The sequence below is a fragment of the Melampsora larici-populina genome (genome assembly GCF_000204055.1).
Source record: "Melampsora larici-populina 98AG31 unplaced genomic scaffold MELLAscaffold_12, whole genome shotgun sequence".
Taxonomy (NCBI): domain Eukaryota; kingdom Fungi; phylum Basidiomycota; class Pucciniomycetes; order Pucciniales; family Melampsoraceae; genus Melampsora; species Melampsora laricis-populina.
The window spans coordinates 240,441-255,552 of NW_006768776.1; the positions used below are offsets into that span (position 1 = coordinate 240,441).

The window sequence follows — 15,112 nt, forward strand, 5'->3', positions numbered from 1 at the left end:
AGCGGATAATGTTGATGGTTTGGGAGTGGACTCCTTTTTTCTCGAGGGTGTCAAGTAATCTTGGATGGTGCACTGATGGAAATGCAGATTTTACATCTGCAAACATAGCGCCCACATAGTTACCCTTTGACCATTCCCGTCGTATGTATGCGACTAGATGGACGAGGGCCTCCTCACTGGACCTATTTGGTCTGCCGCCGTAGTGTCCAGCATTCAGAAGTTGGAGCTTCTCAACTTGTTGTGACAGATGAATGGTAATAAACTTTTCGTAAAGTTTGCTGATGGTGTTGAGGAGTGCAATGGGTCGAAAGGATGCCGGGGTTGTGTAATCGGATTTACCAGGTTTGGGAATCATGATGGTTTTTGCTTCTTTCCATCGTGTGGGATAGATGCCTGTAATAGTGATACATTGGAAGAGGGCGAGAACATGATGCTTTACCTGTGACCATAGTTCTTTCCAGACCCAATTTTGAATTTGGTCTCCTCCTGGAGCCTTTAAAGGCGGGCTATTGGTGACAATTGTTGCCAGGTCTTCCTTGTTCAGGGACTTCAGAAGAGTTGGCATTTTTGATTCTGTTAATCGTGAGTCTTCCTCTAGGGGGAATTCGAGATGGGCTGTGTCCTGAAGATCGCACGGTGCCGTGGCAACACATGTTGCATCAAAGAGGGCGTTAGCTTTCTCCTCATTTGATGTACACGTGTTGCCCTCTTTCGTGATGAGCGTGTTGATAATCGGTGATGGTTGTCGTCCAGAAGTGTATTTCTTAGCTTGAAACAGTGTATCATGGGTAAGTGTTGATAGATAAATTTTCCAATTGTCTTCTTTCGCTTTATTGACTGCGTTTTTAAATTTGTTTCGAGCGTCTTTAAAAGCTTTCCGATCCTCTTCAGTTCTGGATTTCTTCATCTTCCTTTCGCATCTCAGAGCTTCCTTACGGAGGGGGTCCAAGATCGCGGGATTCCACCACTTCTTATGCTTACCAGGTGGTGGTTTCCACGGGGAGTTGTTGTCTAGGGCATTAGTAATAACTGCTATCAAATCTCTGTCGAAATCTTCAATTAAGGAGCGTGAGGTCAGCGGTTTGATGGGAGGGAGGTTTTGTTTAACTTCGGTTCGAAGGTCAATTTTTTCTACCTTCTTCCAGTTCTTTCGTGGCCTGGGATTGTTGGAGGTGAGTGGGGAGTTGTTCTTGGTGGAGATGGTGGTTATTATGGCCTGATGATCAGAAAAGTGGCTGGTTAAACTGTCCGTGTCAATGATGCATTGTTGTATGGCATCATCAAAGCAGTCATTAACCCACACTTGGTCGATTGAAGTACCAAGTGTGGTCTTTGAGCCTACTCCGAACGTGGCGATGCCTCGTGGTGAGCGTAGAGTGAGATCCCAGTTAGACATCAGGTCCATCAGCCGATCGGCATCTTTGTCCTGAGTGGTGATGTGAGGTGGGTTCCAGATGGCTGAGTGTAGGTTGCAGTCCGTATTGACAATAGTCGGGAGGAGCTGGATTCCCAGCGGTAGGCTCTTCATGAGTCCTTCATAGGCCTCAAAACCTGAGAAGACTGCGGGGTCGTTGTACACACTCACAGCAAGCAGTGTAAAACCGGATGCAAAGGTGACTGTGCAGGCCGCCACATCTCTAGAAGGCCAGGATAGTGGGTTGATCTGTGCCTGGAGATCTTTTCTAATATACAGACATGCTCGTGGTCTTGCTCCCGTTCTCTTTTCAGCGGGAACAGGGCTCACGAGCATCCAGTTAGCGTGCTCATTTGGTAGATAGTCGGAATTGTTCACCATGGGTTCTTGTAGTGAAAGTATTGCAAAAAGATTAGTGAAGTCAGAATTAAAGAGGGAATTTGCCGTATCCGGGGAATGACGGCAATTTAGTTGAAGGATTGATTCGGTGTCCGGTAAGGTGAGTTTTCTTCGTAGTTGTTCTAACATTGAGTTATCATGTCAACGACTACTTCGGGTACCACTACAAGGTTTGGGGACGCGCTAGGGTTATGAGGAGGGAGGCTCTCAGCGATGCGTGTGGCACATTGAGGGTGGAAGGGGGAGTGGGCTAGGTCTTTGTTGTTTGATTCAAACAAATTCTTTGCAGATTTTGTCGGATCCATCTTTACAAGGGCTCTGATGCACGCAGTGCACTTCATAGTAGCTACACCTTTCTTGCTGCAAACATGAGCGTGATGATCACCCCCGCAGTACGGGCACATTGGTGTAGAAGGACAAGACGGAGCTGTATGACCTGTTTTCCTACAATTGTAGCACCTCTTTGGAGGTTCTCTACCTGCTTCGGTTTTGTGGAGGCCTCGGCCGAACCACACTTTTTCCTTAACACACTTGTCAGCCTGTGCTTGGGTGTCCAGGCCGATCAGAAGCGTGGAGTAACGCTTTGACGGATCATCTTTCAGCTTTGGGTTGAGCCACCGGATAAAGGAGGCTTCTTGTAAAAGCTCAGGGTTGGACGCGATGAGTTCTTCCTTATGGCTATGAATTTCCGGGTCAAAGGAGGTCGGGATAGCGTGGACCAAGATTGTAAAGTGTTCAGTTTTAACTTGTAGTTTGTCTGATATGATTGGTAGCCACTCTTTTTCCATTCCTCTGACCTTTTCGGCATGGGCTGCACTCTCTAGATGCAAAACTAGGTCGCCTGAGGGCATTCGTTGGACAGTTTTGACCGTTATGGTAGCCTCTGAAGCCTCGGTGAGTTTTACGTCGTGGGTCTTAAAGGCGGTGTTGAAGCCATGTATCAGTTGCGTGATAGAGAGGGACCCCAGTGCTACTGTTGACTTGTCCAGTTGCGTGAGGGTGATGGTGTTTGCCAGTCGTTTCCTGGTCTTGGTTTTTGGGACTGGTCTGCGTTGAGAGCTTGGTCCTGCTGATGTTGGTTGCGATCTACTGGTCGTGTGTTTCGAGGCAGCTGAAGCATAAGAGCTTGTGCCAGCTGAGGTGTGTGGAGGTGTTTTCTCCTTTTGGGCCACCAAGGATGCAATCTGGTCTGAAAGAACATCAAGTCTCTCGCTTATCGAGCTGGCTTGGAAATCAAAGGCCGGGGTTGGTCCTTTTTCGCGGTTCACTAGCGGTACTGACGCTCTGGTGGAGCTTGCAAGGTCAGATACCGGTCTACGGAAGAGTACTCTCTTCGATTTATCCAGCTCGTGTTGGTCAAAAGCAGCGTTGATCAGCACGAGCAGATCCGCTGCAGTATCAGTGTCGATTGACACCTTCTTTGCAATTCTGCCTTTGGCCGGGAGTTGAATCGAGTCATTGGCCACCGAGACCAGCTTGGCCAGCATGACGGTGAGGGAACGTTCGTCCTCATTGCCTGGTATCAAACGGGTCATCCTCTCCGATCGAGGGGTGCCCGTTATGGACTGAACGTGGTCTTGAGCAATCAGACCAGGGGTGCTGGTACGTGCTCTCTTCTTGGAGAACTCGGCCAGTGCTGGGACCTCGTTTCGTTTAGGCAGGACTCCTAACGAATCGTTGGTGATTTCGACCTGTGGTAGTTCCTGGTCCGAGCTCTTGAGGAAAGCAGCTATCGCGTCGCCACTATGTGTAGACGCGTTCGGATCGGTCCAGCCGCTGGTCGAGGTGGTTGAGGGGTTGTCCTCGACCATTTGTCCCGTGTCGGACGCTGTAAGGAGTACACACAAGTACAGGTTGGACTTATGGGATTTGGACTATGGGATTAGATAGGCAGTGCTATACCTTCTTGCTCCACGCCCGGTTCTAGGAAGTCTTCACTCCTCCGAGAGCCTTTATTGGGACTTCCTGGAACCAGGTGAGCGTTTTCTCTTATTGTTTTATTGTTCTTTTGTATTGCTGGGGTTTTACTGACTCCTCCGAGAGCCTTTATTGGGACTTCCTGGAACCAGATTGTAATTCATATAACGAGGTTCTAAGTAATTTGTCCAATCGTGCTCTCAAGAGAAGTCGTGCCGGAGTATCATCCGGACGCTAGTGAAGGTTCTCACGAGAACCTTACACTTTTTTTTACTTAATCAACCTCTAAAGTAATCACAATTTTTTTCAAACTATCTTACATCATCTATTCGGTCATATCCCTTGGGATATTCAGTCATTTCATCTGTCATCCTGTTTCGGCCTATTTTCTGTCACCTCTGCTTCGGCCTCGGTTTTCCGTTCTCTCACGATCTGTCATCAGCCAACTCTCGTTCTGTCGAGAACTCAGTTTTGAAACTTCAAAATCATCGTTATCGGCATCGCAGTCCAATCAACGGACTTGTCGAATGTTTGGACCAGCTGCTCAATTACCTACGAATTACACTGACGACCCTGAAGGGGTGATAAGACAAGCTCGGAAAGAAAAGAAGAAAGAAGTCGCGAGAGCGGAAACTTTCGAAAGCCCACCAGCGGGTCCACCACCAAACTATAAGTGGAGGAGACCTGAATCTTCAGTATCTGGATCACCGGCGGCGTTAACGGATCGCATCGTTTACGCCTCATCCTTTTCACATCCTACTCCACCAGATCCGGCCAGACTAGAGTTCTCGCCGATCAAGCTCTCACCATCAGCTCCTGAGAAGACGGTTGTGGACCGGCACTTCAAGAAACTACTTGGGTTTAATAACACACCTCACCCACCGGGATTTCTTCCTCAGTTCACCCCGTTACCTAAATCAACCACTGCTTCTATCTCTGAACTGCCTCAATCCAACAATCCGACGAACACAATGTCGAACGAAGAGCATCTGGAGACAATTCGTGACCTGCGTTCCCAAGTAGCTAGCTTGGAGGTGCAATCAGCTCAGCTTAGTCAGTCTCGAGAAGAGACAGCTGAGCTGAAGAAGCTCGTACGTGAGCTTCTGGCCGAGCGAGGTCGTGAACCACCTCCTCGGGAATCAGCCGCAGACAATGACTTAGTGCAAGGGGAGACGACGCAACCAGCAGGGTCGAATACTTTTAGCCGGTACCTGAATCAGACGCCGACTTCGCCAACACCCTTGGCACGTAATCAGCAAGCATCTCGTCCTGCTAGCGCGCAGAGAACAACGGAGGATCACGTACAAGACGAGCAACCGCCTGGGACCCATGCTACTCATCAACGAGTTAGCTGGGCTGAGGAAACAGCAGGACACGAGGCTTCGTCAAGACGTCACCCAGTTCAATCTACTCCAGCTGGTCTTAGGACATTATTGGCTCATCCTTCACCTTTGGCGACAGAGTACTCGCCGGCGCCAAATCAATCTGCGAGATCAGCTGCGCATGATCGAGAAGTTCATCAAGACCATGTGCCAGCTCAGCATCCTTCATTTCCTGAGGTTCCCATCTCTGTGACGGCTGATCGCATCAAGTTAAGCGATTTGCCTAAATTCACCGGCAAATTCGGCAAACCAGCGGATCTTTTTCATTGGCGAAGTCTTATTGAAGAGACATTCGAAATCAAAAACTTAATAGACGATCGTGAAAAGTTGAAGTTGTTGGGTTCCCTGTTAAACGATGAAGAAATGGCATCGTGGTACCAAGCTAACAAGGACGAGCTTAAACGACAATCTTGGGAAGGTGCGATGGAGTTGATGGCGATGGGGACTTTACCTTATGCCTGGCTGACGGACACTGAAAACGCCCTTCGACGGCTTGAAATTAAACCGGGAGAGAACTTCGATCAGTATGTCAAGCGAGCTCAAGCGATACATAGACTCATCAAACCTTTTGGGCAAGTCACGGATCGACATCTGGCGCAACATATCACTTGGGGAGCGCCGCAACTGCTGAAGGATTGGATAGAACGGGACAAACTCTTGCTGGTACCTTCATTCTCGTTCCCAGTCTTCAAAGACGCCGCGGACGGTATCTACCGACTCTTGATCAACAGTCGCCTCATAATGGACCCTTCGTCGAAATCCAAAGCTAGTTCGAATGTTGCGAATTCTTCTCTATCAACATCGAGTAATGTACGAACGGCGCCTCCTCCTCGACAACGGTCAGACAACGAGCGTGCTGATAATGCCTGGAGGTATCATGAATACCTCAGAAGAACAGGTATTTGCGCGACTTGCAAGACAAAGTGTAACAATCCCAACTGTACACAACGCAACCCTCGGTTTTTATCTGTTCCATCTGATTTCAATCCTGGACCGAGACCTCAGCGCACAATTCCTACGACGACTACATCAACGCCTGCGGGAGCTGCAACACAAAGGCCAGCGGGACGACCACCGGGCACACCAGCTGTAGCAAGAGTAGCGGCTGTTGAGGATGTGGTCGACATGTTCACGGAGGATATTGCGGCATACGCAGAAGCGGATCAATTTCAGGCAAATCAAATACAAGATCTGGCGAACGAAGAAGCGGGGTGCGTACCTTCGAGTTCTGTGACACCTATTATCCTAGAACTGATGTGTAATGGGCGAACTGTCCGTGCTCTTATTGATTCAGGGGCGGGCACGAATCTTTTATCAGACAAGATAGCGCGTGAATTGAATATACCCCGAAGACCACTGATTTCACCGGTCGAGGTACGCCTAGCTATTCCTACAGAAGGTGCTCCTTTGGTATTGAAGGAGTTCGCGATGGCTAACCTTAAGTGCGAAAATCCTAGTACGCGTTTTGGGGCGGTTTTTTTCAAACTGGCGCCTCTAAGCTCTTCATACGACATGATTCTTGGGTCGCCGTTTTTAACAAAGTTCAAGCTAGACATTTCACTCCACCGGCGTTGTGTGCTACATACATCATCTGGAAAAGTTTTTTATGAAAAAGTAATGCAATCAAAATTGAACAGGGTGCTATGTGCTATTGAGAATCTTGATAAGATCATCAAGGCGCAAGACTTTAGTGATCGTGAGGCTAGAGTCTTCAAGGACTTTGAAGACCTTTTCCCAGCCGAGCTTCCTCCGGTGGAGGAAGATGAGGTACCGGATGAAACATTCCCGGAAGGATTACCGGATGAAAAGAGAAAAGTGAGACACAAGATCATTTTGACTGATCCTAACGTTGTGATTAACGAAAAGCAATATGGATATCCACGAAAATATCTGGATGCGTGGAAACAACTCCTGGACAATCATGTCAAAGCTGGACGACTTCGACGTTCCCAGAGCCAATATGCGTCACCATCTATGATAATTGCCAAGAAGGACCTATCGGAATTGCCAAGATGGGTGTGCGACTATCGAAGACTGAACAAGTATACGGTCAAGGACCGTTCCCCACTACCAAATGTGGATGAAGCAGTGCGGTTAGTAGCAACGGGGAAGGTGTGGTTGGTGGTGGATCAGATCAGTTCCTTTTACCAAGATCGTATGAGAGAGGAGGACATTCCGCTGACGGCGGTGAAGACGCCGTGGGGATTATATGAATGGGTGGTGATGCCAATGGGACTTACCAACGGCCCGGCCACGCATCAGGCAAGAAATGAGGAAATTTTGGGGGATTTAATAGGCAAGATATGCGTTGTTTATATTGATGATATTGTGATTTTTTCACAAACAGTCAAAGAACATGATGATCATTTACGTCAGGTGTTGGAGCGGTTGCGTGGAGCTAAATTGTATTGCTCAGTCAAGAAGAGTAAGTTGTTCAGAAAGGAAATCACATTTCTTGGGCATCAAATCAGTGAAGCTGGTATATGTCCTGATGACGAAAAGGTTGAGAAGATCTCAAAATGGTCTTCGCCAACGAGCTCAAAGCAACTCCTTAAGTTCTTAGGTACTGTGCAATGGATGAAGAAGTTCATTGATGGACTTTCTCATTATGTAGGCACCTTATCACCGCTGACAAGTACCTCTTTGAAAGGCAAGCCATTCCAATGGGGGAAAGCAGAAGAAACGGCTTTCAATAACATCAAGAGATTAATTACAACGCTACCAGTCCTACGCAACCTTGACTATGACTCAAATGAACCTCTCTGGCTATTCACGGATGCTAGTGGGAATGGGCTAGGTGCAGCACTATTCCAAGGTCTCGAATGGGAGACGGCATCTCCAATTGCTTATGAAAGTCGGACGATGAATCCTGCGGAGAAGAACTACCCGGTACACGAGCAAGAACTCTTAGCGGTTATCAACGCGCTGAATAAATGGCGTTTACTGCTATTGGGAATGCGCGTTAATGTGATGTCAGACCATCATTCATTGACAAATCTACTCACACAGCGTAATCTGAGCCGACGACAAGCCCGTTGGTTGGAAACTTTGTCGCAGTTCGACCTAGACTTCAAGTACCTCAAAGGAGAACATAACTCTGTTGCTGACGCACTCTCACGACGGGAGGACTTGGCGGCGTATGAAGTTCGCGCGAGATTAGGAGATTTGGAACTGGAGGCCATTAAGGAAGGTTACGCTCAGGATTCTTTCTGCAAAAAACTTCGTAAGGTGCTACCGCTACGAGAAGATTGTATCATAAAAGAAGACCTGATGTACTTGGATGGCAGATTGGTCATCCCACTGCATGGAAGTTTGCGTCAGGATTTCATTGAGCAAGCACACACTGCATTAGGACACCTTGGCATTCGAAAAACATTAGCACGTCTCAGAAGTACCTTCTTTTGGCCAAGTATTTCAAAGGAGGTTGAGGATCAGCTACGCTCGTGCGATTCATGTCAACGCAACAAGGCAAGAACAACATCGACGACCGGCAAACTACAGAGTACTGCATTACCTACTCAACCAATGCAATCAATAGCCATTGATTTCATAGGGCCTTTCCCAAAAGTGTCGGGGTATGATATGATACTTTCTTGCACTTGTCGACTTACGGGTTTTGTGCGTCTCATTCCAGCTTCACAACGAGATACAGCGGAACGGTCAGCGAGCCGATTGTTCACGGCTTGGTCTTCGATTTTTGGTCTGCCAGAGTCAATTATTGGAGATCGTGACAAAGCCTGGACCTCCAAGTTTTGGCAACGGCTACACGAACTGCTGGGTGTGCGTATTCAATTATCGACGGCTTACCACCCGCAAGCAGATGGCCGGAGCGAGAGGTCAAACAAAACCGTGGGTCAAATCTTGAGACATTTCGCTGGAGACAAGCATGGGAAGTGGCAACAATCCTTACCATTAGCCGAATTCGCTATCAATTCAGCGATTAACGCGTCAACCGGTGTCTCTCCTTTCCACTTTGTATATGGGCAAATTCCGCGACTCTTTCCTATTCAAAGTCCCTCTGATACTGACACTGATGACGTGAAACACTGGATTGAGCGTCGGGAATCGGAGTGGGCGACATGGAGGGACCGAGTGTGGTGCAGTCGTGTGGATCAGGCTTTGCAATATAATCAACGGCGTCGAGAGGGCACACCTTTTGGCGTAGGTGATTGGGTCATGGTCGACAGTACTGATCGACAACAGGTTGTAGGAGGAAAGGGACGTCCAACAAAGAAACTCCGCGCGCGCTATGATGGACCTTACGAAGTTCAAGAAGTACTGAATGCAGGTCGAGATTTTCGTCTACAACTCCAACTGGAGGACTCTACGCATCCGATTTTTCACATTTCGAAATTGAAACTTTATCATGGAAGAGATGTCGATGTAGGCGAACCAAGCATTGCAGCCGTCAACACGGTTTCGTCCGTTCGGAAAACAACTCCATACGGTCCTGGACAGGAGCCTTTGGGGCACGCTACGAAAAGTGACGAGGGGGTGTGCAATTATTGCGCTAGCACCCCCGCAAGTGAGTTTGTTATTTCTTTTGATTCATGTAGTAAAGAAGCGGTTGGCAAGCTTTGTTTCCTCCAAAATAACAGAACCTTACGCGAAAATCAAGACATACATCAAGGAGTAGTAGCATACGAGGAAGGTTGCAGTCACAACAGTGGCTTTGTCTCGGCCGAAAACAACCTCATGGGACCAGGATCTGGATGCCTTTGAGGCAAGCTAGGACGTTGACAAGGGGGTGTGCATTTATTGCATTAGCACCCCCGCAAGTGAGTTTGATATTTCCCTTACAATCAATCTATTAAATGAAACAGCTGGCAAGCAAGGTTCTCTCCTAAATAACAGGTAATCTAACACAACAAGACTCAAAAGGCCACGTGGCACGAAATTATTTATGATTAACACGACTAAGACATACCTCAAATGCAAGACCCAATACTCAAGATTCAAGATTTCATTAATTCATATTTCAATTTCAATATATATTAGATTTAAACAAAGAAATCATTACGACCTCAAGATCATTATTTCTGCTTTTCTCATCTTTTTCTCTTTTTCTCTTCTTTTTTCCTTTCAACTTTAGTTCTATTTTTTTTCTCTCTTAACAACAGGTTTGCTTTCTCAGGGACGAGTTATGGTCACTTTTTGAGGGGCGAGTTATGCCAATTTTTTTGTGTTTGAATTGTTTTGGTTTCTACTTCATATTTTGGTTGAAGACGGTTAGACTTTTATTTTTAGGAGGGAAGGGTGTAAGGAGTACACACAAGTACAGGTTGGACTTATGGGATTTGGACTATGGGATTAGATAGGCAGTGCTATACCTTCTTGCTCCACGCCCGGTTCTAGGAAGTCTTCACTCCTCCGAGAGCCTTTATTGGGACTTCCTGGAACCAGGTGAGCGTTTTCTCTTATTGTTTTATTGTTCTTTTGTATTGCTGGGGTTTTACTGACTCCTCCGAGAGCCTTTATTGGGACTTCCTGGAACCAGATTGTAATTCATATAACGAGGTTCTAAGTAATTTGTCCAATCGTGCTCTCAAGAGAAGTCGTGCCGGAGTATCATCCGGACGCTAGTGAAGGTTCTCACGAGAACCTTACAGACGCGTCAGGGGGCATATGACGCTAGCTATCGACAGGAGAAGATGATCGCGAGAACGAGAAAAAGTTAGGAGAATGGGATGGCGAAGCTGAAATTCGGGTCACGTGACCTCAGGAAAAAGCTGTCATCCAAAGTGTGACTAGTGAGGTTGAGGGCCAATGCTTGCTGGAAGGGTGGCTACCGCTTTGACCCAGTACCGTACTCGTATAGTGGATACGGCTCCGATACCGTACCCTGACCTCGGTACTGACAGATTGAGGTATCCGGTATCGTACCGCAGGGCGGTTACAATACTGAGTACCGTACCACGACATGCGATACCACCAGCCACTGCACTTGGTATTGTAGGCGTATCTCGGTTACGATAACCGAGCTACGGTACCCGGCCAGTCGGATACGGTGCCGTACGATACCGGTACTGGTATCGTATCTGTGGCAGCCTTGCTAGCAAGGACATCACCAACTCTTTTAATAACCACCATCTGATGAGATCCATAACAGGCGCGTGTCGTAACTACGACTCGCATCTGCGTACTTACATTTGTGCTGGCAGTAAACTCACAGATCTTTTCAAAACTAATCTCTTATTGCAAAAAGCTTTGGGGTTCAACTCGAAATGGAACGAAGAACATCAATTCAAATTGGGAAGTAAGCCAAGACCTTCACGATCCTAATTATGACACATCTTTGTTCATAATTGAATTTGTGATTTTGTAAAATCAGAACCTCAGGTGGAGCAGCCTGAACGCGCCGAAGAAATCATTCCACATGAGATTTTGGAAAGTTATAAGTCGAAGGAATGGAAGGTTTTCTCATCTTTGACTTTGAAAAATGGACAAACCCTTCGCACTAATAGTTTTCTGTCGGTAATTAACATTCCTTTTTCTCTTTCTCCGAGTGGTCATATGTACAAATATCAACGGTTTTGTTCATTCGGATTTAGGCGTTTTCCGATATGTTTGTATCACACTCGCCCAACGGAAAGATTCTCTGCAGGTTGATGAGAATATGGGGAGCTGTTGGATGGGCTCCGCAAAAGTGCAAGTTGGAAGTAGTGCAGTGTCAAACCGGACAAGTGAGCGATTTCTATGGAATGCGCAAAGTTGAGGAAACCACGAGAATTGGTTGGATCAATCCTGAGGTGGGCTTAAATCTCTGACTTGAACATTGAAGCCATATTAAAAACACTGATTGATGCGTGATCAGGACATTGAAGGTGTTCTGAACCTCCAACACGACTGCCATCAAAGTGGATGCAGGGTTAAAAAAGAACATCCGGTCATGATTGAACGACACCTTTCCAAACATAAAGAGCCTGTGGTTGTGCATAATGACACATCCCACTTTATACTTAACTCAGCGGCTTTTTATTTGACTGAATTACATTGCAAGTGGGCAAATCTTACATTTGGTGAAGTCAGTGCGGCGAGTTGGCATTCAGCAGTTGCAAACGGGATCAAGAATTGGGAGAATGCCTTACAGAAAAAACAGGACCTAAAGGATAAACAAAACGCAAAAGCTAAAGGAAAAGGAAAACATGTTGCCCCAGAACAAGGAGCTTCGACCTCAACAAAGAGAAGAAAATAAAGCACTATGAATTTCTTAGTATCGCTTTGATGACTTTCTTTTATAACTGCTTTCAGATTGTCTCGTCGTTTTGAACGCTTGTATTCATTTCCAAAATCACATTTTGTTTTCTGTTCACGTTTCCCAAGGATGGTTCATAGGAAATCCAGTTACTGTGTAAATCAATCATTGAAACACTTCAAATTTGTAATGATTTAGAAATTCACATTTGTGTTGGCTGTTTACGTTACCCAAGGATTGGTCAGAGCCATCATTTTCGGTGTCTTTTTTCAGGTGAAACCAGCACACAGCATATAACACCAAAGCGATATTTTTGTCTCCCTGCTTCCTGCATCACCCACATCTTCTCCTTTTTTGAAACGGTCAACCGAAATCATTTCACAAGGCACTGTGTGTCATAGATCTATCACAGCCCCGAACCGGTCCAACCATTTCAGATTATATCAGTTCAAATTTGACTTAGCCAAATTGGTATCCTCATCACTTCCTCCATCTGCCGCTTTCTTCCTTGTTCCACTCAAATTTCCATTGTTTCAACCTTCTTCCATCCAAGCCACCTCCAAACATGGTATCAGGAAGATTTTTCCCTAAACCCAAACCAACAGGTGACGTAACCCAGTCTCAGAACACTCCCTCAGGATCTTGAAAGCGCCGTCACCGTGAGGAAGAACAACAGTCTAAATCACAGTCACCTCGCCGGTCACCTCGCCGGTCACCTCGCCGGTCACCTCGCCGCCATTCCAGCTCTCAAGGTTGCAAGAATCGACCAGGGTCCGGTAAAAAAACCGACATGACCAGCAATGCACGTTACCCCAAGCGCCGAGCATTGAGCCCTCGAGAATCTCGAGAATCCAACCACTCAAGTCCAATCTCTGGACACAACATCACTGGGGCTCCTGCTTCTGAAGCTTCCCCCTCTGCTGCTGGTGCGACTGCACTCTTCACGCCTGAAGATTTAGATCAGTTTCGCCTCAATCCCACTGACGATTTGGGTCAGTTTCTCTCAATCTCCTTCCTCAAACAATTGACTTTAATCGACTTACATCTTGCAACCTTAGAACCTGACCGTGACCCTAGCAGCCAGGAAGAATATCGACCACAAAAGAGCCAAACTTCCGAATCAGCTTCACACCAAGCACCCCTTGATACCTTGAGCATGAACACTCACATGACAGGATCAAGACTACAGACGTTCAATCGATTGGCCAGTCGCGCCGACCTGGATGACCACCATCAAGCTATTGGTCGAAGAGTGTTCAGTGTAAGTGGTGGTTCTATATCTGGTGCGGGATTTAAGTGTCTTCTAACTAACTGACCGTTTCAAAAACTTGTTGTGTAGGCGGTACCTGAAGACCACCTGATGGCCCTGATGTTAACGGTCTTAGCAGGCCGTCAACACATGACAGCCATACACGAGGATTTATCCCGTCAGATCCTTGAAGTTTGGGATTTTGCAGAAAAGGGAGTGAGCACGACTACGACAAACACTCCGTGGCTCACAAAAGAGCAAGGATTGGAGCTGCGTGTAAGTTGCCTATATTAAATTTCCTGATGTAGCCTCACCTCATACTAACCTAACACAACCAGAGTTGTATCCGTCAAATGGCGCACTTGCAAATTGGGCGAGGCGACCTCCAGTCTTATACCGCAATCAAGAACAGGAACGGTCCTCCTGGGAAGCTTCCCTTGTCGTTCTTTGCCACCGTGATTGTAAGTATAAGCACCTTCTTTTTTGATCATTCTCATCACAAATTTCTCAATCATTGACACTTCTATTTAATGACGCTTCCCGTGTATTTGGATTTTCAGGATGCGATCCTCACTACTCCAGCAGAATGGAAAAAAAGGTTACTTCCGCCTGGATTTGGGAAGAATCCTAATCCAAAGTATTTGAAAGCTTTTCACACTTTGGTCAACACCGTCTGTAAAGACATTCGAAAAGAGTTTGAAACTAATGTAAGTACTTCAAAAGTCCCAGCTAGACGTTATAATGAGTATGAATCCATTTCTTTTCGCCCAGGTTATTGAAAACATCCAGCTACCGGGCCGAATCACCAGTGTAGGTAATGAGAAGGTGCCAAAATTAAGAGAGGTTATAGTCAAGGTGGGTCACTTTTTGTACATGCTTTACTTTAACGGGTACCGTTCTTATATATATATATCTGACTCTCACCCAAAAAGATTCATGAGAAGCATGCTGGGTCTGTGGGAGGTCGTGTCCAAGTACGTGAAGACATTTTGAAACAGATCGAACATTTACAAGAGGCTCGCATTGCATATCTGGTGAGTTAAAAACAATCAAATCGGGCTATTGTTCAACTTGACTGATTGTCCACCCTTGTCCAGCGTTTGCAAGCTTGCTACTGGGGCTTAAACAAGGCCAAATATGGCTCTTGAACTTTTTGGTCAGTAGTTGATGATCAATTGGAATTGCTGCGAGCCCAGACCGTAAGATATCGTTATGCGTCAGTATCATTTTGAACTTTCCTTGCCGCTTGTCCTTCAAGTATTACACTGACTGACTTATGAGTCCAACAGCTTTGCAATCTTGTGTCTCGAAATCGACTACAAAACCTTCACTGGTAAAAAACGTTTGAAGAACTCAAAGATATTACCAAATTTGAGTTACCCAGCGAGCGGGAAATCCGAGAGACACGGAAGGAGCTTGACAAGCAATATCCGGGACAACTAGCTGGTAATGAAGGAGATCATAAGGGAAATGACCTGGTAGAAAACCATGAGGATGAAGGAGATGATCAGGAAAATGAGCCGGTCGAAGACGATGCCGATGAAGATGAAGCTTAG

The 15,112-nt window shown here is 46.5% G+C and overlaps 1 protein-coding gene across 1 annotated transcript; it reads left to right on the forward strand.

The window, feature by feature from the left end:
- Window positions 1-13,097: 13,097 nt before the first annotated feature.
- Window positions 13,098-15,112, forward strand: MELLADRAFT_84895 (uncharacterized protein; the record flags this gene model as incomplete). Its single annotated transcript, XM_007408274.1, has 11 exons — window positions 13,098-13,299; window positions 13,366-13,568; window positions 13,647-13,832; window positions 13,895-14,017; window positions 14,117-14,263; window positions 14,328-14,411; window positions 14,501-14,530; window positions 14,571-14,590; window positions 14,687-14,712; window positions 14,761-14,772; window positions 14,907-15,112. 11 exons carry the CDS (start codon window positions 13,098-13,100, stop codon window positions 15,110-15,112), a joined length of 1,239 nt encoding a protein of 412 aa, XP_007408336.1.